Source organism: Danio rerio, chromosome 18, assembly GCF_049306965.1.
Source record: "Danio rerio strain Tuebingen ecotype United States chromosome 18, GRCz12tu, whole genome shotgun sequence".
Classification (NCBI taxonomy): Eukaryota; Metazoa; Chordata; class Actinopteri; order Cypriniformes; family Danionidae; genus Danio; species Danio rerio.
Window position 1 is genome coordinate 17,195,652 of NC_133193.1, and position 25,276 is coordinate 17,220,927.

General features: G+C 34.7%; 2 protein-coding genes across 6 annotated transcripts in view; both read left to right on the top strand.

Annotated features, from left to right (window-relative positions):
- Window positions 1–20,680, top strand: part of nudt4a (nudix (nucleoside diphosphate linked moiety X)-type motif 4a) — a 41,780-nt gene extending 21,100 nt beyond the window's left edge. Inside the window, exons 2-5 of one of the 3 annotated variants that reach the window (NM_001310061.1) lie at window positions 952–1,062; window positions 12,668–12,712; window positions 12,903–12,990; window positions 19,796–20,680. In NM_001310061.1, coding sequence (NP_001296990.1) covers window positions 952–1,062; window positions 12,668–12,712; window positions 12,903–12,990; window positions 19,796–20,004 — 453 coding nt within the window. In that variant the 3' untranslated portion in view covers window positions 20,005–20,680. Of the gene's footprint in view, window positions 1–951; window positions 1,787–1,868; window positions 2,081–12,667; window positions 12,713–12,902; window positions 12,991–19,795 lie in introns of those variants that run through there. The other 2 variants (NM_001310062.1, XR_012393611.1) reach the window with 2 other exon arrangements.
- Window positions 20,681–24,786: 4,106 nt separating this feature from the next.
- Window positions 24,787–25,276, top strand: part of eea1 (early endosome antigen 1) — a 44,656-nt gene continuing 44,166 nt past the window's right edge. For all 3 annotated transcript variants that reach the window (XR_012394001.1, XR_012394000.1, XM_003200437.7), the window contains exon 1: window positions 24,787–24,951. Coding sequence is in view for 1 of the 3 variants with exons in the window: in XM_003200437.7 (XP_003200485.1) it covers window positions 24,928–24,951 (24 nt within the window). In the remaining 2 variants the exon portion in view is untranslated. The remainder of the gene's footprint in view (window positions 24,952–25,276) is intronic.

Genomic DNA, 25,276 nt, shown 5'->3' on the forward strand with positions numbered 1-25,276 from the left:
GTCAAAATAGAGCCCATTGTGTCTAATAATTTAATTAATAATTATTGTGAAAAGCTATACAAATAATCTTGAATTTTTTTTTTTTTTTTTTTTTAATATAACTGTTCTATAAAACATTTGCGATCCTGCTCATGCTGATATTTGAGTAAACTTATCTATGAATCAAAAATCCAAACAAATTCGATTTTTTTGGAAAGCAAGTTTATTTATATAGCACATTTCATACACAGTGGCAATTCAAAGTGCTTTACATAAACAAGAAAAAAAGACAAGTATGAGAAAATAGAAACAAACAAACAAACAATAAAATGATTAAAAACAGATTAAAATGTTTTAAAACAGGTTATAAAAGAATAAAAAAAAGAAAAACAGACATAATAGTATGGTCTGTCGGACGTTGCACAGTGCTCATTCAGTAAAGGCACAGCTAAACAAAAGGAAGGGAAATTACATATGCTTAAATAATATCATAATTATTTCCATTCAGAAAGTCTTCATCTCTCTCATCAGGTTTTTAGACTATCGAGAAATGTTTTTTTTTTCTAATGTGAGTGACATGCTGGATAATCTCAGGGTGCATATCATTATAACAATGTTTACGGTAATATAGTAGACAATAATACATCTTACACACCTCTTGACAAAAGAGAACCCCTTGTCATTTACTACATGAACTAACAAAATTAAATATCATCTTGTGCTCCACATGATATAACCACATGGACCGCCACTTTAAATTAAATAAATTGCTATACTGCATATGGAGGCCAATCTCTCACCTAGAGGGCCAGGATGCTCATCAGATGGATGGTATTTTTGCAGATTGATGTGCTGTGAGCTGTATCAGGTTAAACTCGGTTATGTAATCAAGATGTTCTGACAAAGTGTTGATGAGCGCTTGAGTTTGGACTCTGACTCAGCTCTGTTTGTGTGAATGTGTGTGTGCGGCAGGTTTTGCTGGTTAGCAGCAGTCGACACCCAGATCAGTGGATCGTTCCTGGAGGAGGGATGGAGCCGGAAGAGGAGCCTGGAGGAGCTGCGGTCCGAGAGGTTTATGAAGAGGTGAGACCTGAAAATTCAGCTCCAGCTCCTCAAGTAGAGGAGGAAGTTACAGAAGGTTTGAATGAACCTCCAATACCGCGTTTGATCACTCCTGTCTGGAAATCTAAACTGTTAAAAATAGGCTATAAAGTGCAGATTTTAATTGCAAGTTCAAATTAAAGTTTTGTGGTTTATTGCAGGGATTCCCAAACTTTTCAGACTGCGACCCCCAAAATAACAATGCCAGGGACTCGCATAAATACAGAAATCTTGCACACAATGGCGCACACACACCAGTAGACCCAAGTCTGTTCTTCGTTTAATTTTTTTAATGGATGTCAAGGCTGTAAATGTGCCAAAAGGTTTAAACTGGTATTATAAAATCAATCTGCTGCATGTGTGTCTTTAATATAATGTAATTACCCCAGGGGTTGCAATCCAATAGAACAACTATAAGCTACTATAGTACCTATTTAGTATATAGAAACTATAAAAAAAATTTTATGGATAAAATATGGTAATTTTTTTGGTTTAATAAAAAATAAATAGATTTTTGGAAATCACCAAACCCCCCCCCCCCCTCCCCCCCCCCCCTTTGAGAACCACTGGTTTAATGAATGGCCTAAATGCATCTATTTTAATTGAAAAGAAAAGTTAGCATTTTCAGGCAGCTAAGCATCGCTGCTGTTGTTGGTAAAAAGTAAATTATAAAAATGCAAATAATAAAAAAAGACATTATAATGCTGTGCAGATTGTGAAAAGACGCCCACAGATCAGCACCTTCCAAGCTTTATTTTAATTATTTATGATTAAATTAAGCATGGAAGGTGCTAATCTGTGGCCGTCTTTTCACAAAACCATTTTAATTTTTTTTTTTCAATAATTAGTATTTTTATAATTTACTTTTAAACAGCAAAAACAGCTAAATTTACCTTTGATGGGTTGCAGCTGGAAGGGCATCCGCTGCGTAAAACATATGCTGGATAAGTTGGCGGTTCATTCCGCTGTGGCAACCCCAGATTAATAAAGGGACTAATCCAAAAATAAAATTAACAAAGAAAATAGCTGCCTGAAAATGCTAACTGTACTTTTCAATTTTAAAAGATGAATTTTGTCCATTTATTAAATCACCAACACTCAAATTTTAACTTGCAGTTAAAACCTGCTTTTTTAAACCCCATTTATAAAATATACATTTGATATTTTGTGATTACTTTTAAAGGGGTGACACGGTGGCTCAGTGGTTAGCACTGTTGCCTCACAGCAAGAAGGTCGCTGGTTCGAGTCCTGGCTGGGTTAGTTGGCAGTTCTGTATGGAGTTTGCATGCTCTCCCTGTGTTCGTTTGGGTTTCCTCCGGGTGCTCCGGTTTCCCCCACAGTCCAAAGACATGCGCTATATGTAAACTAAATTGGCTGTAGTGTATGTGTGTGAATGTGAGAGTGTATGGGTGTTTCCCAGTACTAGGTTGCAGCTCGAAGGACATCCACTGTGTAAAACATATGCTGGATAATTTGGCGGTTCATTCTGCTGGGGTGACCCCTGATATATAAAGGGACTAAGCTGAAGGAAAATAAATGAATACTTTTAAAAATTTTGTCGGTATCTGTTTTTAATATATATTTTCACACATCTACATGGTGATTTTTGTTTTTCCTGCTGACTTTGAGTTGGTTATCTTTTTTAATAGATTTAGCAAGGACCTGTTAACATATTGCAAAGGATTTAAAATCAAAACAGTTCTGTTAAACTGAATATTTATCAAAAAAGATACATTTCAAAAGTATTATTTTTAATAATATGTTCAACAATGGAAATCTTTTCTTGACCACCAAATTGCCATTTTCAAAGGATTTATTAAGAAGGATCATGTTTAACTAAAGATTGGAGCAATGATAATTGAATGATTAGCATCTTTAATTATTCCTTAATTATTCCTTGTGTATATATAAACAGTGGGGGAAATAGGTATTAGCATCTTTAATTATTCCTTAAAATACATATACAGTGGGGGAAGTAAGTATTAAACACATTTTTCTCACAAAAAATATTTCTAAAGGTGCTGTTGACATTGTTTTTTGTTTTTTTACCAAAGAAATACCTATGTTTGCTTGGCTGTGCTTTGAATCATTGTCTTGCTGAAATGTCCACTCTGGTTTCTTCTTTATCATCCTGGTAATGTAGATGTTGGACTGAAGCAGCGGATATTAATTTACACTGACGAAGGGCGGAAGGGCAGAGAGTGGCTGAAGAACTTCTGAGAGATTTCAGCTGCTGTCTGGGCTTTCACTGCCTTTCTACAGCTCCCTTTCTTCATGTGTTCAATGCTTTTTTCCTGGGTTATTTCATTTTATTACACATAACTTCATTTGTAAACGAACTAGATTTGTTTTCTTTTCATATATGCAATTCTTTGTTTGTTATCAACATCTGGTGAAAATCCGAGTCAACAGCACCTTTAGAAATATGTTTTTTGAGAAAAATGGTGATGTGTTGAATATTTCTTCAATGTAAATATCTCAAATCATCTGCAAATTTTTTGAAACTGTGGTAAAGTTTCACAACATTTTACCTTTATTCATATTTAGCAACATTCATGTTTCCCCAGTTAATCCATATTATTGATGTATTTGTTAGTGTAAAAAAACAACATTATCTTATTTTTACTGGTTAACTGAAGATGGTTTGCATCATCAAGTGCTCTACTGGTTAATGGTAGTCTCTTGGGTTGTTGTTTACAGTATCGACATGTTTAGGTGAGAGTTATGGTTTGCAGCTGTCCCATATCTTGTCACCAAGATGTTTTTTGCTTTACACCATGCATACTGTGTGTTGCATGCTTAGCAGTATATACTATTCTATTTTTAAAAAAGTAACACAATACAGCAAGCTGCGACCAGTCATCATCGTGGTTTAATTCACTTCTGGTTAACTTTAATGGATTGTTTGCCTCAAAATGACAATTTACTCTCCATCTACTTACCCTCAAAAGAGATTGCAAACCTTTTTTCTGATGAACAAGAATGTTGGAGAATGGCCATTGACATACATATTAGGAAAAACAAAGAGTATGGAAGATAATGGCTATCGGTTGTCTTCCAGGAAATCTTCTTTTGTATTCAAAAGAGAAAAGAAATTCTTTAAAGTTTGTGAAGTGTGAGTAAATGATTTGACTCAGAATTATTATAATTTTTTTTTTGGATGAACTAACCCTTTAAACCAGTGGTGGGCAAACTTTTTAGACCCGAGAGACCACATCAAGTTTTGTAAACCAAGTGAAGGGCCAAATGTCAAATCCTTCAAAAAACAACTTTTTTATAGTGGCAGTCTGCATAGAACATTTAATATCAGACAGAAACATGTCACTTTAACCAAAACAGATTCAAATGAATTTTCACTGCTATTTATATTTATTATTACTTATCAATCATCATAAAACAATAAAATAATCCCTTATTCTGTAAATATAATAATAATAATAATAATAATAATAATAATAATAATGTAATAATTTTTACAGTGGAGAATAGAAAAGATATTGTCCGATAGAAAAAAAACACATCTATTAACACATTAAAAATAAGTCTTAAAGTTAATTATTCAGTCAAATTTACAATAATCTTTTTTTTTTATTAGAATATGCAAAAATCATACAAATACAAGAAAACATCAACAAATAACAAATACAAAGCAACGAAACAAAAACAACAACAATATAGTCATGTACTGGTATGTGCGTGTGAGTGTGTGTATGCATGTAAAGGTAACTTGGTGGACAGGTCAGAGTACATACATAAGGAACAATAACAGTCAATAAATGTAGCAAGTGTCACAGATATAGATAAAACATATAGAAAGAAACCAGTCAGAGGTAGGGAGTAACTACAATGCTTATTAATGTATGATAGTAAAAATGAGAGTAAAAAGAAAGAAAGGACAACAGTAATAAATGACAACAATAATAATAAATCACAAGTGCTACACAAACTACTACTACAGAAAGTTACTTATATTACAACTACTACTGCTTCTACTACAGCCACAACCACGACTACTACTACTACAATGTCTACTAATACTGATACTACTACAACGACTACCCCTACTGATACTACTATAGCGTTTGCTACAACTAATACAACAACGTCTACTGCTACTACTACTACTACTACTACTACTACTACTACTACTACTACTACCACCACCACCACAATCACTTCTACTACATCTACATCAACAACATCTACTACTGATATTACTACACCAACAACAACTACTACTACTACTGTAACAACCACACCATTACTACTTCTGCTACTACTATACCAATGACATCTACTACTACATGAACTACTACTTCAATAATATCTGTAACAATTACTCAAAAACAATCGTTACTTTTACAATGTCTACTACTTCAACTACTACTACTACTACTACTACTACTACTACTACTACTACTACTACCGCTACAACTACAACAACTGCAACCTTAATAATGATAATGGTATAAATACTTGTAATAATGATAATGGAAAGATAACGGGACAAGTCAGAACAGTAATAATAATAATGATAACAAAAAATAAAAGTAATACCATTTATGACAAAGGTGTCGAGGAGAGGGGAGGATGGGAAATCAGGGAGAGGACAAGTAATAATAATAATAAATAATAATAATAATAAATAATAATAATAGTAGTAAGTAGTAAGTAGAAGGGGAAAGAGAGGAAAAGAGAAAATAAACTAATAATAATAAATAAAAAAATAATAAAATAATAATAATAATAAAAATAAAAAAATAAAATAAAAAAAAAAAAATAAAACAGAAAAGGAAGGGGAGGAGTAGAAGAAAAAGAAAAGAAACAAAAAGAGAAAAGAAAAATAAAGTTCAGCAAACAAAGCAATGAGAATAAGCAAAAAAAATGAATAATAATAATAAAAACTAAATAAATAAAAAAGAAAACACTATATCAATGCTAATTATGAATTATACAAACCCACATGGAAGAATAATATTAAAGATATGTATGGTAGATTATTAACTTGATAACTATAATATACTCATGCTGGTAATAATAATAATACTTATAATAATGATAATAATAAAAATAACAATAACATTAACAAAATTTACAATAATTAATTTGCACTGCTTTTAGAATATACAGATCAATCATCATAAAACTTGATAAAGCCACAAATCTTTGATAAAAGAACTTTTTAAAGTGGATATACGCATGGAAAATATATTCTATGACAAAAATAACACATTTAACCAGCAAACATTATATAATTTGAGTTAAATTCACAACAATCGCATTTGAGCTTGTATTAATATGCTCATATCAATCATTTTAAAATTATGAGGTAAAACAGAAGAAGAATATTAATCTTTGTTATTCCAAGTCATGTTATTATGAGTTCGTTAATGTGAACAATGAGCCTAAAAATAAAGTTATGTAAATATCAACAGCAACATTCTCACAAAATACCAAGCTGATTCTTTCGTTGCCTAAAGACATAAAAAAAGCACACCATGCTTCCTTTTTTTCTTGTCAACAAAAAGGCAGTGCGGTGCATCTCACATTTTTGGAACGTAAATGCGCGTTAGGTGTGATCGGTCCCTTAGGTTGTAGTCTTAAAAAACAACAATACTCTCTTGGCATATTAGACCTACCGCTTTCTGTCAGATATTGGTGAAGAAGTATTTTGTTGTCCATTCTACCTTAAACACACGACATTCAGAGTAAATTTTTTTGCCTGACTTATTTTCAGTCATTTACGGTCGAGTGCATTTTACTATCCGAGAGTATGTTCACTCTCGGATAGGCATTCACTTGTATTGCATCATTCACTTGTATTGGATCATTCATTTACTAATTCTGAAACCAAACCGTTACTCAGAAGCAGCATTCTAAAAACTTCCTCGCTGGCCAGATGAAAGTGTTCAGCGGGCCACATATGGCCTGCGGGCTGTAGTTTGCCAACCTCTGCTTTAAACTAAGTCAAATAATGACCCAAACAATATGACATTGATGGTTAAAATTGTTCAATTTTCTTCTTTTGTGAAGCATAAAAAAGAAGTTTAAAAAAAATAAATGTCTTTTGGTCTAAAGATCTTCATTAAATGCACAAAATCAGATTAAGCTTACTCATTCTTTATGCATCTAAACTATCCATTAAACCCTCATGCTGCATTCCAGTCAGTTTTTTCCCACACCTTTGACTCCGCTGTCGAGATTTCGGCATGAAAGCAATGATCATGTAATACCTCTACCAACACCACCCAATCGTCATTCACAATATGTCCATCGGCACGTTTTTCTGTCATCTTCAATTTAAGAGGCTTCGCTAAATGAATCTTTTTATGTCTATCTCGGCTAATGGTTATGTGGTTCTTTTCAAGGATGGGCTGTGTCCTGACATTGAAGGGCCGTCAAAGAGGTTGCCAAGAGGGTAATTTGTTGACAGCTGTGAAGCATTGCAGCGACATTTAGAAACCGTGTCCTGTTACCGTTGGCCTCGTCCGTCTGAAATGTACATGTCCCAGAGGTTCAGGAGTCACGGTGTTGGGACACTTGCGGTTGCCCAATTTGAATGCAGCTTAATTACAGCAGCCGGCGTTTTTCTGGTTTTAAGGATGTCATTTTTTATGGTGCTAATGGTGACATTTACAGTAGGACTGGGCTGTCTGGCTGTATTATAGAATAAATCAGCGAATGCTTGATGTTTCTTTTAATATGTCAAATTCAGCTCATCAAATGAATCATTGAGTCCATTGACTAAAGCATAATTGCATAACAATAAAAAAGGCTGTACAATGAAGTTATATTTGGCCTATTTATTTATTTATTTATTTATATTTGATTTTGGCTGTCATGCACAAGACTTTATTTTTACTTCGAGGGATTTATTTATTACATAATGGTTTAAAAGGTAACTCGAGCCATTCAAGTGTTAGAGTGACCCTGTAGGAGTCTATAAACCTGTCTCGGAATTATGGCATGCCCCTGGCTATGGCGACACTCATGGGACCCCGAACTGCTTCCCCCAGGGGCTTTGCCAGGTGTGGGATGTCCCAAAGCTTTCGTGTTTTTTTTTAAGCTGCTTGAAAATAAAAATCTGACAGTATCATGTCTTTCCAAACCAACATATTTAATGAAATCTGATTTCTGTCCTTCTGTTCAAAAACCATTGCGCCTCAACAGATTTTGAAATGGATCAAAATATTAATGATTTTACATATTGTGTTAAATTAATGCCATTTTGAATTGAATATTTGAGGGGACTTGTTATGCCATTTTCCCTAAATATGTAATATTAATATACCTGCTGTCCTCAGAATGTCTCTGTGAAACTTCATCTTAAATACCCTACACTCTCAGAAAAAATGATACAATGTTTTACCAAAGAAGGTACAAACCCTTGTCATTGGGGCAGTACCTTTTTATGGGACAGAGTTGTACCCTAAGACAAAGAAAAAAATTTGTACCATTGCAGTTTGCACCTTTAAGGACACGGTTTATACCATGGAAAACCAAAATGTTCCTTTTGGATTTTAAAACCTGCATATACAATATTGTACCGTCATGAAAGGAACAAATCTGATTCATAAAACTACCACCACAGTGTCAAGACACTTTTTACCTTAACAGCGCAAAAATTCTTACCAAACATTTATAAAAATGCTTCAAGTGTTTAGTTTACAATACCTATAGTTTTATGTAGTACCAGTTGTTTTGTAATATTGTATTATAGAACTAAAATGAACGTTTATTAGTTTCTTTAAACGTATACAGTACTTTTAAATGATGATTCATGTTTTGATATGGAAATAATTCATAAAATCACTTCGCCTTTCCAGTCATATGTATTTTCATGAATACCATAATAAAGAAGTTGTCAACACTTACAGTTGAAGTCAGAATTATTTAATTATTATTATTATTCATTAATTATTATTATTTTTTTGAATACATTTTCACAGTATGTCTGATAATATTTTTTCTTCTGTGACAAAATTATTAGCCGATAATCTACAGAATAAACTATCGTTATACAATAACTTGCCTAATTACCCTAACCTGCCTAGTTAACCTAATTAACCTAGTTAAGCCTTTAAATGTCACTTTAAGCTGTATAGAAGTGTCCTGAAAAATATCTAGTCAAATATTATTTGCTGTCATCATGGCAAAATTTAAATTAATCAGTTATTAGAAATGAGTTGTTAAAACTATTATGTTTAGAAATGTGTTGGAAAAAAAATCCTCTCTCTGTTAAACAGAAATTGGGGGGAAAATAAACAAGCGGTCTAATAATTCAGGGAGGCTAATAATTCTGACTTCACCTGTACTGTATGTACCTTTTCTATGCGAACAGTTGTGTTTCTTCATTTTAATTATACCATAAAATGCACAGAACAGTATCATAAGAGGTAGTTTCTGTACCATATAACATACAACAAAAAAACAAAAAAGGGCAAAACTGTTCCTCAAGGAGCATTATTTGTACCACGTGTACCTTTTTTTCTGAGAGAGTACAGACCATTTATTATAGGTATCAAATTTGTGTGTGTATCTTTAAATGCAAATAAGCTCTATCTCTCCCCTTTCCCAGAAAAAAAGTGAGGGTTGGAGTCTGTACACATTATTCTGAAACTCCAGAAATGACAAAAAGATGAAGCCAAAAACGAGAAATTACCAGAAGCAAAGCAGAATAATATAAAGACTCAGGAGGAATTTTTAGACTGACTAAGGAAGGACCTATCTGAATGGATATAAATTAATGCAGTTCTTCTGGAATAAGACTGATTAAACTTGAAGTTAGAGCAAGTGTTGGTATTGCTGCATCCTTCAAAAATAGTCAACAGTCATGAAGAGGCTTCACTACTGTTGCTTATCTCTTACTGTGCGTTTTGGTAATGCTGTTTATGATTTAGGGAGATTTATGAAAAAAGGCTGGGTGAATTTGTACAATTATAGGCTGTATGGTTACACACACACACACACACACACATCAAACACATCTTTCATTCATTCATTTTCTTTTCGGCTTAGTCCCTTTATTAATCTGGGGTCACCACAGCAGAATGAACTGACAAATTAACCAGCACGTTTTTTTACGCAGCTGATGCCCTCCCAGCCGCAACCCATCTCTGGGAAACATCCACACACACACTCATTCACACACATACACAACGGACAATTTAGCCTACCCAATTCACCTGAACCGCATGTCTTTTGGACTGTGTGGGAAACCGGAGCACTCAGAGGAAACCCACGTGAACGCAGGGAGAACATACAAACTCCACACAAAAACACCAACTGACCCAGCAGAGGCTCGAACCACCAACCTTCTTGCTGTTAGGCGTCAGCACTACCTACTGTGTCGCCTTATCAAATACATCTTAAAAAGTGAATTTCTTATAATAGGGTTAATGCTTTAAAATGACAATTGACATTGTCAAATGGGTAAACAATTGGTCCTTTTCCAGCTATAGCATAACAAAAGTTGTTTATTTTCAGGGTTTGTCTAAGGCCATGCACATGTCATGTGACAGTGTCAGATCAGGATACACAGAGATGACAGAAACACACTCAGGGCGTTTTAAATAGACTAAATATCTCATAGTTTCTGAAATTACCCACTGTTGTTTGTCAGATTTGATCGCGAGTGGTCGTATCAACCCAATTTTCCAGGATAGCTCGGGTTGGTTGGTGCATTTCGCAGTGTCTGAATGAAGACATGATGTTCCCTTGTGAGCATTATGTTGTCCGGGGATCTCCTGTGTTATGGAAACATGCGGCTCAGGTCTCCTGGATCAGTGAGCCAGGCTAATGTTTTGGCCTGACGTGTCAACGTCAGCTGGTATGGTTCCAGAAATTCGGTGTGTTCATCATCTTGTTAAGCTGCTGATAGAATCATGCTGTAGCTTATGTCACAGCCAAAGTAATTTCTTTTTTAAAAATGTTTTATTGCATTCGGGATCTTTTCTCACTGGCCACTTTGTTAGGTACACATGTTCAATTGTTTAGTAATGCACATTTCTAATCAGCCAATCACACGGCAGCAACTCATTTGCATGAGTTGGCATGTTGATCTATTAATGTTCAAACAGTTCAGAAACAGGTCTACTGGGACCTTGAAACGTGTCCAATCTCTATAGGGTTTAGGGCATAGGTGTCAAACTCAATTTCTTGAGGGCCGGAGCTTTACAGTTTTACTCCAACCCTGCAGCTGATTCAACCATTGAAGGTGTTCATGACTCTTTTGAACACCTCGATTATTTGGATCAGCTGTGTGTTGATATAGGTTTGGGGCAAAACTGTGCAGAGCTGCGGAAAAAACAGCGAGTGTCAGTTTCATGGATTGTTGTTGTCAGAGGATAATGGCCTAGTTGGTTTAAGCTAAACGGCAAATAATCACTTGTTACAACTAAGGTCTGCTGATAAGAATTTTTAAAAGTCAAAAAATTGGGTCAAACCTTGAAGCAGAGAAGTTACAGCAGAAAAAGGCAAAACAGATGCCACTCCGGTCAACTAGAAACAGGAAAATTAGGCTACAATTGAGTTCGGTTTACCAAAACTAGAAAGCAGAAGATTAGAAAACCAGTGATTTAGTTTGCTGGTGATCTAATGTGGTATGAGAAAAGGTTTTGGCTCACTTTGATGCTGTGTTCAACTCTGGAACTTTCTTACTGATAGGTTGGCAAGTCGTAATGACAATGTCAAGCGTGTTTGAGTCACTTTTGTTGGCACAAGATGGAGTTAACAGGAAAATACACTAACTAATTCAAATCAATTGTGTTTGTCACTCACAACCCACTGAGGTTGACTTTGCATCCATGAATTTTGCCTAATGATATTATATATATATATATATATATATATATATATATATATATATATATATATATATATATATATATATATATATATATATGTATATATATATATGTATGTGTGTGTGTGTGTGTGTGTGTGTGTGTATATATATATATGTGTGTGTGTGTGTGTGTGTGTATGTATGTATGTATGTATGTATGTATATACTTTTTATATTATTTTGACTTCTATTTGATTTTGCAATGGTTTTCACGGACACACCCTCAACTCAGAAATTTGGAGGTAAAAAGAAAACTTTTACTTTTAAATAAAATATGATTTATTTGATATACAGTACTTGAACACACCATAAGAATCAGTTAAGTGTTGTTGAAATGACCACAGTAAACCCATGCCCATGTTATGATATCTGTTTCAAGAGGGATAACACGTTATGCCACAAAGCTCAAATCATCTCAAACCGGTTTCTTGAACATGACGATGAGTTCACCTTACTCAAATGGCCCCCGAAGTCACCAGATTTCAATTCAATAGAGCACCTTTGGGTTATGTGCAAATGGAAGATTCGCTTTACTGTTACAATCAGATTACATAATCATTGAAAACTAAAATATATCGAAAGAGGTTAGATATTTGAGGGGTTTTGTTATTTAGTTGAGTAATATTTATGTATGATTTATACTTTGAGACCTCAACGTTATTTAAAACTGAAAAGGCTTGTGTGTAGGGAATGACGCGAGTCTCTCTAATGCTTTTTCCATGTCTCTATCTTCTTAAACAGGCTGGAGTGAGGGGCACCCTTGGCAGGCTACTGGGGGTGTTTGAGGTAAGGCTGCCAAACTGGCTTATATAAAGTAAGACGCTAGTTCAGCTCTTAGCACGTCACTGATACTTCAATAAACAAGGCTTTATTTCATAAACATTCATAAATATCTCATCTTCACACCTTCTCAGTGCTCGTTTTCCTATGTTTTAAACATGCCATGTGATAACTTTATATTTCTCATTCTGTACAGCAGAACCAGGACAGCAAGCATCGAACCTATGTGTATGTGCTTACTGTTACAGAGACACTGGAAGACTGGGAGGACTCAGTCAATATTGGTGAGTTGATATGAAATGCCAGACTGCATTCAGTGTTGTTATGAAAATACAAATAACTTCAAATAATTGATTGAATTGAAGTTCAGGAATCTCAGCCTTAGTTCCAGTAAACTGATGAACAGGCATATAAAATGACATATTAAATATGTAATGCAGTATTTTAAAACAAATACTTTTATTCTGTAAGCATTTACATTGGTGAAAAAGGTTAAGTTGGGTGTGACAACATTAAACTATTTTTTTCCATTTCTTAAAACATGTTAATTGATGCTACCAATGTGTTAACCATACTAGAAATATGCTAGAAAATGGTTAGCATGGGGTTAAACATGTCAGTAACATGCTGATAACATGGTAATTCATCCAAGTAATCTACCAACCACACCAATAGCGTGTTAGCTTGGTGTTTAAACATTCTTTAAACTTGCTAATTCATGGTAGCAACAAGTTTCAAGATTTTAGCCATATGTTAAAATGTTAGAATTGAAAAACAAGCTTTGCCAATTTTTAGACTACTAAACATGCTGGGAGATAGCGAACAATATGTTGCTACAAAAGGTCAATCATGCTGCAAACCAGCAATTCTACAAACAATTCTATAAACTCATTAAAGCCTCATGTCAAAGTTGCCATGTTAATATTAGCAATTTGCTAGTCATGTTAGAAACATGCTACACAGTGTTAAATGGCACCTATGATGAAAATCATCTTTTAGAAGCTGTTTGGACAGAACTGTGTAGGTATACTTTTATATTGGAGTGATAGAAACACAATAAGTCTCTTATTTTTCTGATGTTATTTTTTCCCTCCCTTTTTGAGGCCGACTGCAACATGACGTAGGAGTGCAGTTTCCCCGCTTACGGAATTGATTGACAGCCTTGTATTAACATGTCTCTGTAGTAATGTGTATAATCATATTAACAAGACAGGACTTGCTCAAAGCAATCGGGATTAAAAGATCTGTTGAGCTCGCTGTGATCATCAATCCTCATCAAATGTGATCAAGAATGAGTTTTACAAGTTTAAAACGTTTTTAAAACAGGGCATGTTTGTAATGAATTACAGCGATATTATCGTCTTTATCACCGCAGCTGCAGGTCAGTACAATAATAAAAGAAGACTTATCACTCCTGGTTGGTGGATGTTAAATCCTGTTTATTTTGTACATTAACATAAAAGATATCTATACAGCAGTCTATATTAACATGTATCCTGTCGCATTTGCCGTTCAAAAGCAGTGCAAAGTTAGGTGCCCTTTAAACAATATGTTCTGCCATTATGTTATACATGTTGAAGCATGCTTGCAACATAATTTATGTTACTTAGCACACATGCTAACAAAGTGTTAAAATGATAGGAACAACATGCTAATTCATGCAAAAATGCTATAGCAAAAATTTACACTGTCAAATTGTTAAAAATGTTGCACAACTGCGCTTTATGGCATCCCAAGTTCCAATCCGGATTCACAGACTTTTTTGAATTATGTCTTCCCCTCTCCACCCTTCCGTCTTGTCCAACTAATGTCCTATCGCAATAAAAGCAAAAAAACACAAAAATAAAAATTTAAATTAAAAAAAAAATAATAAAATTTAAAATAATAAAAATAAAATTTAAAAAAGTCAAATAATTGAACATGTCAAAGGATGTTAGCAACATGTTAGCATTATGTGTAAACAAGGTAGAAAAACACGCTTTTTAATTAATTCTAAACATGCTAAAAACAAACCAACATTTTAATGTATGCTACCAAAAAGCTAAACATGCTAAAACATGTTATTTAGCCATGCATTAAACATGCTAGAAACTTGCTAGCAGCATGAATAATCCTGCTAAATAGCCAAAATCATGCTATTGATCTAAATACTTTAACATGTTATCCTTGCCTTGAAACCTTCTAACATGTTAATTCCTGTTAGCCATGTGCTAACTTGCTAGCAACAACGAGACTTTCTCAAACATCAAGCTTTTCAAAGTGATTTTAAACTTTCCGACCTGGCTTTAAGGCAGTATAAAAGTCTGTCATCAAACTTGACTTACTTCTTGGGCCTTTTATATTGAGGTTGATATTTAATCACACCATGTTGGTGTTTCATAACATGTGATTTTTTATGAGGTAGGTTGTTAGCCCAACGCTCAAACCCCAACCTGGAGGACCAGGACATACAGACATACACTACCAGGCCCGGATTGGCTAAACGGGAGGACCGGGAGAATTCTCGGTAGGCCGGTCCATTTTTCGGCCGCGAGGGCCGGTGTCCCTAGCTCCAGAATCTGTTACTCTCAGCAGTCACACTTTTTAAATGAATTTATTTCTTTACTTGACCACAGTCTTCTTATTCAATATTTTACTGCAGCTCTGCTCTTTTTATATATATATCCAGCCTGCAGGTTAATGATCATATAACTCAGATGAGTCACTTCTCAATGTACATCTGTTGTGGTCCAGTGGTTAGCACGTTAGATAACGACGCTGCCGACCCGTGTTTGATCCTCCTCTGAATATGTAATTTTTTTTCATTTTTATTGTTACGACATACAATACTGTTAGGGTTACTGAACATTTGAAGTTCTAAAGCAGCTGTTCTCTTAAAAAAAAGACGTGATAGTGTAATTGGAAATAACCTTATTTTAATATAGTCAGTCGTGAACTGAGGTGGGCCGGTCTGAGGCTTGAAACTCCAGGACTGAAAAGGAGTCCCACTCCGGCCCTGTACACTACGGACACTTTAGCTTACCCAATTCACCTATATTGCATGTCTTTGGACTTTTGGAGAAAACCAGAGCACCCGGAGGAAACCCATCTGAACACGGGGAGAACATGCAAACTCCACACTGTATCCGAGACCTACCTATAGGGCAACAGTGATATCCACCGTGCTGCCCATCTTGTATATGTCTAAATAAAACCAAATGTTATTGTAGAATTTCTTTAAAATGTATCATCATAATGGTGAAAAGCAGTCTGAATTGTGTTTTATTTCACATGGCATCTGTGGTGAGCCACACAGCCAACAAAGAACCTGTTTTCCTCAAATTTGGCACCTAAAATAAAGCACACAGGTGGCATTGACTGCTTTTATGTTAATCGAGACCTCCAGAGACGTTCACCTGCAACAAAGTGACCTCTTCCCAGGTCTGCAGCAAATCAATAGCATTTGTCTGCTTACAGCTTAGTCTGCTAACTGGGCAGAATTTAAACCGTTTTAAATCGGCAGGCTTATCATAACCAGCTCATTTCTTTTCATAAGACGCAACTGCTGATCTGTAAAGCAGCTGCAAATATGGGGATTTATGTAACTGTTTTCTAAAGCTATCACAGATACAAGAGCGGCCATGTGGATTAGCCTGCTTAAAAGAGCGTCTACTTACTGCATTTTTAGTTGTCAGGAAGGATACACAATAATAACACTCGTCCACAGACAGCGCAATTCAAAACTTGCACTATTTGTAGATGGCAAGGAAAGAAAAAAACAGGTAATCCTTCACTCCCAGCAGCCGTATAAATAGAGTGAAGTTTGTTCACAGGGGCACAGTTGTTTTCCAGTTAGCGTCACTACACTCCCCTATCGCTGGCCTCGCTCTGCCCGTACCGTAGATTCGGCTGCCAAATAGGGCATCATAACCTCAATACACACAAAGGAAATGAGTTTACTTGACTGAGGCTGAGCGGAATGCAAAGCAAGTTCAATAATCTGATTGTCAGAACGGTGACTTTTAACCTTGGTGCATGTGTGATGTTTTTTTTGAAGTGCTTAAGGTGAATGTCTGAGTTTCAGCACTTTGTGAGAGACACTTTTGGGGACTATAAATACAGAGGAATGTTTGTCAGGCAGATGCTTATACAGACCGACGTCTGACAAGTTCACTGTGAAGTTGACCTTTTGTACTGGATTTAAATAAAGTGGTGCATTTTTAAAACGGACAGCAGCAAGTCTTTAAACTGTCATCATCGCTAATCCAGCTTCGTGTCTGTTTAATGATGATGAGACTGATCTTGGTAGGAACTTAAAGAAGAGGAAAATGTTGTTTGCTGCTTTTATTGGAGGAACAGTTTTGTAAATTTGGATTATACCATTTTTGTATAAAACATACCTGATAAATCACTTTTTTAAACTAAGTAAAATGAGTGAATGTGTAAAAAAACGGAAACAGCACACCTCACCTGGAAATATTATATTATATTAGTTACTACATATTCATTCATTAATTTTCTTTGCCGCTTAGTCACTTTATTATTTCGGGGTCACCACAGCGGAATGAACCGCCAACTTATCCAGCACGTTTTTCTGCAACGATGCCTATACAGCTGCAACCCATCTCTGGGAAACATCCACACACATTCACATTCATACACTATGGACAATTTAGCCTACCAATTCCTCTGAACCACATGTCTTTGGACTGTGGGGGAAACCGGAGCACACGGAGGAAACCCACGCGAATGCAGGGAGAACATGCAAACTCCACACAGAAACGCCAACTAACCCAACTGAGGCTCGAATCAGCGACCTTCTTTTTGTGAGGTGACAGCACTACCTACTGCGCCACTGCGTCACCCTACTATTTTATGTTATATTATATTATATTATATTATATTATATTATATTATATTATATTATATTATATTGTAAGTGTATTTAATGTCAGCAAGTCAGAAGTAGTTTGATAATTAGTTTTTAATTACCTTAGGCATTGAACAGAATATACTATTTTCATTTATGTTGTCAAATAATTAATCCTGGTTTTCAGCGTTTAATGTACAGTGTATTGCAGATTTTGTCATGTTCATATATTCAAATAAAAATATGATTAATTCAGACCAAATATCCTCCTGAGACCCAAAGAAATTCTTTCTTTTTTTTCTGTGATTTCCTACATCCTTTGGGTTAAACAAATTGTACAATTTAGAGTTTTTACATTTTGTTTTTATTTTTAATTTTACAGCATGTCCACTGTAGTGGACCACAGGACCATTTTAGATAGAAACGACCACCACTCAGACAACAAAACTGTACAGGATATATCTGTAAAGGGATATTAATCCAATATTAATGTAACAAAAACAAAACAAAAGCCGTTTTTCTTTTTGTATAGAAATTCCTGAAACAGTTTAGTATGAAAGAGACTCAACTCAAAAAAAGAAAAAAAAAGAAGTGATGTTAATCCAAAATAAATTTAACATAAACGATTTAAAACTGATAGTCATTCTCTAATGGTCTTTAATTCTCTAATTGTCTGATTGTCAGACTCTAAGTCAGAGTCTCCCTCAACTATCTTATAAGGAATCCTCTTTGCTTCAGTTCTGCCCCCTACAACATGCAGTCATTAATTACATTAAGATGGTCCTGGTGTCCACTAACTGGACATTTAAAAAATTATGATGTTTTGAAACAAAAACAAGTTAACAGCTTTAAAAGCTATACGGATTGTTCCTGACACGTTGATAAACAAATATATATATGTAATAATAAAACATTTAAAAAGCTCAATTTTACATACCTCTCTCCTTCCCATAAAATGTGCTATTTTGTATGTCGGCCATTTTATATGCAGTGTAAGAAGTGGTTCCTAGCATGCCAGCCAATCAAATGACATAACACTAGAGAGTCCAAGATGTCCTCTGAACAGTACAACTTTTAACTAAAGATTTAGTACAGCTAAAAAATAAAAAAAAATTATATATTGGAAATATTTAATGTTGGCTTCAGTGTTAACTAATTTTGAAAAAAAAAAAAAAAATCTAAGTCTTGGTCACCATAAAGAACTGCATCAAGTGTTTTAATGGTACTATTTGAGAAGTTAATTCTTAAGTTAATTTTAAATGTTTTTGAAACAATACAAATATTGGTGGCTAACTAGAACTGAGTAGCTGAAAATGTATTTATTATTTATGTTTAATGTTCGGTTTAGTATTGAAGGTGCTTTAAAATATACATGTTTTGCTGAATAAGCAAATTGATCGTGTTATTTTATTTAAAAACAAAACAAATGATCACAAATTATCTAAACAGCTAGTATTTCATGAAAAAAAAATTATATATATATATATATATATATATATATATATATATATATATATATATATATATATATATAACACATGAACACATGAAGAAAGGGAGCTGTAGAAAGGCAATGCAAGCCCAGACAGCAGCTGAAATCCCTCAGTAGTTCTTCAGCAACCCTCTGCCATTTATCAGTGTAAATGAATATTAGCTGCTTCAGTCCAACATCTACATTACCAGGATGATGAAGATGAAACCAGGGTGGACAATTCAGCTTGACAATGATCCAAAACACAGCCAAGGAAATTCTCAAATGCTTTCAGTGAAAGAAAATCAAGCTGTGGAATGGCCCAGCCAATCACCTGACTTGAATCCAATATAAAATACAAATTAAAGCTCATGTTTGGTAGACGAGACTCACGGAACCATCTAGATTTTTACACTGTTGAAGTCTGTGAAAAACTTACACCTGAGCAATACATGTGACTTCATTCTCCAAATAAAAGGCATCTTTAAGCTGCCGTTATTAAAGAAAGCCTTTTATATAAAGTATTATTCAATGTGTTTCAGTAGTTCAGTACTTTCTCCTTGTGTCATTTTATTGTGATTATACATAACTAATTTTTCAGATTCGTTTTGTTTTATTTTTATGTTTGTATTGTTTGGGTCAACAGCTCCTTTAGAAATATTAATCCCTAGACAAAACATGATATGTTCCCCCACTGTAAGTTAGTACTGTACTTTATGTATCAAGAATGTCAAATAATTAAAGTACTCTAAAATCTAATGTTTTCCAGGTCGCAAACGGAAATGGTTCAAGATTGACGAGGCCATCCGGGTGCTACAGTGCCACAAACCATTCCACGCAGAATATCTTCGCAAACTCACTCCTCGCTGCGGCCCCACAAACGGCAACACCCAGGAGCCGACGATGAACACAGACGACAACGCCAGCCTCCGCCAGACGGCCTCACACGACTGCGGACTGACCCGCTTGCACAGATAGAACTACCAGCAGAGCCAAACACGCAAGGGAAACCATCCTCAGACTGGAAAGAGACACTTATGCATGTATCATTTCAATGTTTACTATTTGAAACTTTTTTTAAAGTGTAGAAACCAAAGGCTTGTTGTGAAACGCCTGCAAGTTTCTGGGTCAATAAGAACCAGGATGATTATTTTCATAATTTTTTTTTCTCTCTCTTTATCTTCCTTTCATTTCTAAATGTGCATTTCAAGCCAAACAAAGCAGAGTTATTGGAAGGTATATGTGAAGTGAAGTGTTAAGTATTAATGGACACTTTGAATATATTTTTTCATAGATGGATTTAAGTGGAAGAAGAAGAAAAAGGATGGTGGTGATGTGCCAAGGGTTGATTGATTGCTGTTTAGAAAGGGTCTTTTGAAATGCTGTCTATTTATATCTAATAGATAACTAGGCATTCTTGTTAGGGTGTTCATAAAGAACAAAATAGGAACGTAAAATCAAGTCAAAACATCAAAATCATGAATTATATTATATGTAAATAGTCTAAAAGAGGATTTGGGCTGCTTTTGAGTATATTAGATGCCTTCATCACAGAAATCTACCTGTAATATAGGTTTAACATGCTGTGAAGTTGAAGGTCGTTTCACAGTTTGGTCTTAAATGTGAATTTGCAACATTAAAAGGTGCAATCTGATGATCCTACTTTCTTTTTGCACATGAACGTTTAGTTTTCCATCCTGAGAAGCAGAAGAACTACTTCTGAGCCATCGTCTCTTTAAGACAACATGGTAAAATGTGATCAAAAAAATAATATTAATAAGACTATGGAATGTTATGCTGTTTATGTTGCCTGGAGCGATATTCTGAATATTTCAGAAAAACAAAGAAAAGGCAAAACACCCGATGTTAACCGTAATATATTTTGTCAAACTATAGTGTTTTCTAAATGCCACAGAAATGCAATATGTAGTTATATGAATAATTCACATTATCAGTAACTCAATCTTGGAAGTTTAAAGGGAAGGTTCACCCAAAATATTCAAATCAGCAGTTAATTTACTCACACTTTTAGGCCATCCAAAATGTAGGTGATGTTATTTTTTTTATTCAGTAACATAAATTAATCTTTTAATGATGAAATGCTGGTTGATTTATAAAATGCAAGCCAATACTACTTTGCCAGTGCAATCCTATTATTGATGTCAATAGTTGTTTTCAGCATTCTTCAAAATATCTTCATCGAAAAAGAAAAAAAAACAGTCAAAATACAAATACAGGCTAAACAAAATTATTCCCTTTGGCTCTTGACAATATACTGAGGTAAAAATTGTTTCACTTCATAAGGCCACAACCCAGCAGGCACAGATGACGTCAGATTGACGTTGTACCCCAACATTGTGGGGCATTTGCTTTTGTTTGGAAATGAACATCGGGTTTACATCAAAACTCAGTGTCAGGCTGATGTCAATGACCAACGTCCGGCCTAAAATCAATGAAATAATAACATATAGTGATGTTGCTGTGTGAGCATTACCAGTATGACGTCTATCAGACGTTGGTTGCCATAGCTGATGAATGAATATCAGTATTGGACCTCAATATGACGTCATTTCACGCCCTTATTGGACATCAAAATAATGTTGTCCTTAGTCACTGACTAGACATTGAATTTTGTTCACCTGACGTCATAACCTAAATCTAACATTCATTCATTCGTTTTCTTGTCGGCTTAGTCCCTTTATTAATCCGGGGTCGCCACAGCCGATTGAACCGCCAACTCATCCAGCAAGTTTTTAATGCAGCGGATGCCCTTCCAGCCACAGCCCATCTCTAGGAAAACTAAATCTAACATAAAATAGCTTATTATGACATTGAGTGCGTGTTGGGAAGGTATCATTAGGAACCACAAATATAGATTTTTGTTGAGCTTATATATTCAGATATGTACATAAGTATGTTTATGAATATATATTAATGTTGGCTCGCATTTTAAGAGTCACCAAGCACCACGATTTTAGTTAAAATAACATCTTCATCAATTTTTTGCTGAAGAAAAAAGTCACCTAAATTTGGAATGGCTTGACTAAATGAACCCACTGTCAACTATCCCTTTAAATAACCGAGGAGGAAGTTTATTTAATTGTGCATAATATGTTTCTCTTTTGAGGCCTCTTTAAATGTTCTATTATGCCTTTTTGTAAGGATGGATTTATTCTTTTTTTAATTGGATGGAATATGTGGCCAAACTGTTTTATTAAAACTGTAAATGATAAACAAGCATTATCTTTCTTCAGAGAGGAGATCGCATGTTAGGTTGTAAATATGTTTTAATATTAAAAGACAAAAAGTCAGTTTTTGCCTAGTTTATCTAGTGATGATTACGAGTCTCACAGTTTGTTTTAGACAAAGAATTGCGCTTTAGAAAATACAGACATCTCTTGTTTATCGGTGAGACTTAGTGAACACTGTTGAATATTTAAAAAGATGATAAAAATGTCCACAAAATGATTCAACAAAAAGGACTTCTTCTTTATTTTGTGCTTGTCTTTGAAAAATAAGAACAAAATGATAATGATTACCTTGAAATCTTGTAAACAAAATAAACTCTCTCTCTGAGTTCCAAAGTCAGAATGATTACTGTAAATTGAGCTGATTGTGGTTTTGGGTGGAACGAAACATCAAGCTTGTGAGGTAAAGGTTTAAGTTGGGATGTTAAATACGTTTTATGATAACTTATCTGTGTAAAAATTAAATAACAAAACAAGTTTGTTTAGTAAACATGGTGGAAATATATATATATATATTGAAGCAAAAAGGCAGGCTTTTCTTGGAACATGATGTGACAGGTCCTGTCCTGAAGGCATAAATATCAGCTTCTTGTGATGTTGTTAAAACATAGGAAGTATTTTGTATTGTACCACAGGATTTATTTATTATTTTGCTAAATTTAGCCTATCTTTCCTTTAAATTGGTTGGGGTGAAAACAAAGCAGACCAAGATTTGACGTTTTTACAGGAGATGTATTTTTCAACAAGGAAGTCACATTATCCTTCATATAGAGCTCTTTAATCAAATTATATGTTTACTGGGGCTATGACTTGGTTCTAATTTTAGTACCAATTTGTTCACCTGTTTGTTAAGTATTTGTTTCTATAATTTACTTGTGTCAATGTTAAACTGATTAGCTTTTTTTATTTAGATATAACTATACAACAAGGGAATAAATAATTATAAATTTGAGGGAATTATATGAAAAGCCAAAATGTAAAATTTGACCATGTCAATTTGTCAACAAGCACAGTAGCATCTATTATGTACATCTGGATTAGCTACATTACCTGACAAAGGTCTTGTCATCTATCCAAGTTTTAGGAACAATAGATGATAACTTGACTTCTGGTTAATAATTTGGTATTAGAAGTGGCTTATAAAAGGCAAAGTCCTTTAGATCACTCTTATTTACCAAAATAAAATATGATCATGCCACTTTTTAATAATTAGGATAGTAAGGTCTGAGTTTGCTTAGACAAAAGTCTTGTCACTTAAAAGAAGTAATGTACTGTGTTGAATATAAAGTCATGCTGCAGTGGGAAAAGAATTAATATTGTGCATGACTCCCACGAGCTTGGACGACTGCATCCATACATCTCTGCAATGACTCAAATATCTTCTTAATAAAGTCATCTGGAATGGTAAAGAAAGCGTTTTTGCAGGACTCCCAGAGTTCATCAAGATTCTTTAGATTCATCTTCAATGCCTTCTCCTCCATCTTACCCCAACCATGCTCAAGAATGTTCATTTCTGGCTACTGGTCTGGCCAATCCTGGAGCATCTTGACCTTCTTTGCTTTCAGGAACTTTGATGTGGAGGCTGAAGTATGAGTAGCGCTATCCTGCTGAAGAATTTGTCCTCTCTTGTGGTTTGTAATGTAATGGGCAGCACAAATGTCTTGATTCCTCAGGCTGTTGATGTTGCCATCCACTCTGCAGATCTCTCACACGCCCCCTATGCTGAATGTAACCCCAAACCATGATTTATCCTTCACCAAACTTGACTGATTTCTGTAAGAATCTTGGGTCCATGCAGGTTCCATTAGGTCTTCTGCAGTATTTGTGATGATTGGGATGCAGTTCAACAGATAATTCATCGGAAAAAATCTACCTTCTGCCACTTTCCCAAATGATCAACTAGAAGTCAAGTTATTATTTGTTGCTCTTACAACTGGGATTGATGATAAGACTTTTGTCAGGTGTATATTATATTGAATATACTTTGCATAAACATTTTGATGAAAGATTGTGTACAAACATCATGATATTTAGTTGAAAAGGATATTTCAATTTGGAAGGCCACTGGGTCAAAAACCTTTGTGTGCAGCACAGGCACTTAAAGGGACTGAAATTGTTCTATGGCGTATGTGGAAAAAATTTAATTAATAATGACAACAACACAAATTCAATTATTACAATTAATAAAATAAAATATATTTTTAAAATATATATAAAATATAAATATATATATATATATAAGTCTGAATTCCCTTTGCCTAAAACAATGTATTAATAAATATTTTCCGTTTCAAAAAATGAATGGGGAAAATACTTCCGGAATCACTGCCACTAAAAAAATGTGCGGTCACTGTTTCGCTCATTTCAACAAGTCCCGCCTTTGACCCGATCTTTCTTTCTTATGATTGGATGTTGCTTCATTCAGACAGCCTACGATTGGCCAGATTGGAAGTCGCTCACACAAATGTTCCAATCATCAAAAACGGTGACCAGACGAAGGGCGGGATTTTTCAGGAAACGGGTGGGCTTGTACAAGGAGCAGCAGTGTGTGTGTGTGTGCAGGTGTCAACAACAAAATATTAACACACGCCCTCATTAACTAAAACTTAGATTTGATCTTTTTTTTCATAGTTTGACCTAAAAAAGGACCAGAATGTTAAGACGAATATTACAGATGGTGAGTGAAATACAGGCGTTCATTCAGTGATTGTTGCTCGTCGGGCCTGACTGAATGGTGGCCTCGTACAAGATTGATTCATATTGACTTTTCGTTTCTGCTTTTTGAGGACTGTCTCAAACTGAAAGTGCAGCAGATGTGTTTAGTTATTTAGAAACAGTACATTGTTGATAATGTCATTTTGCGTTGACGTTGACATGCAGACTGTGCTGTTAGCCAGTTAGCAGGCTAACGCTGCTTCTGCAAATTACTCATTAATAAGTCGTTTTATGATTAACGACAGGCCATGACAAGATGTCACCTTTGTTTATTTCTTCTAAGAGGT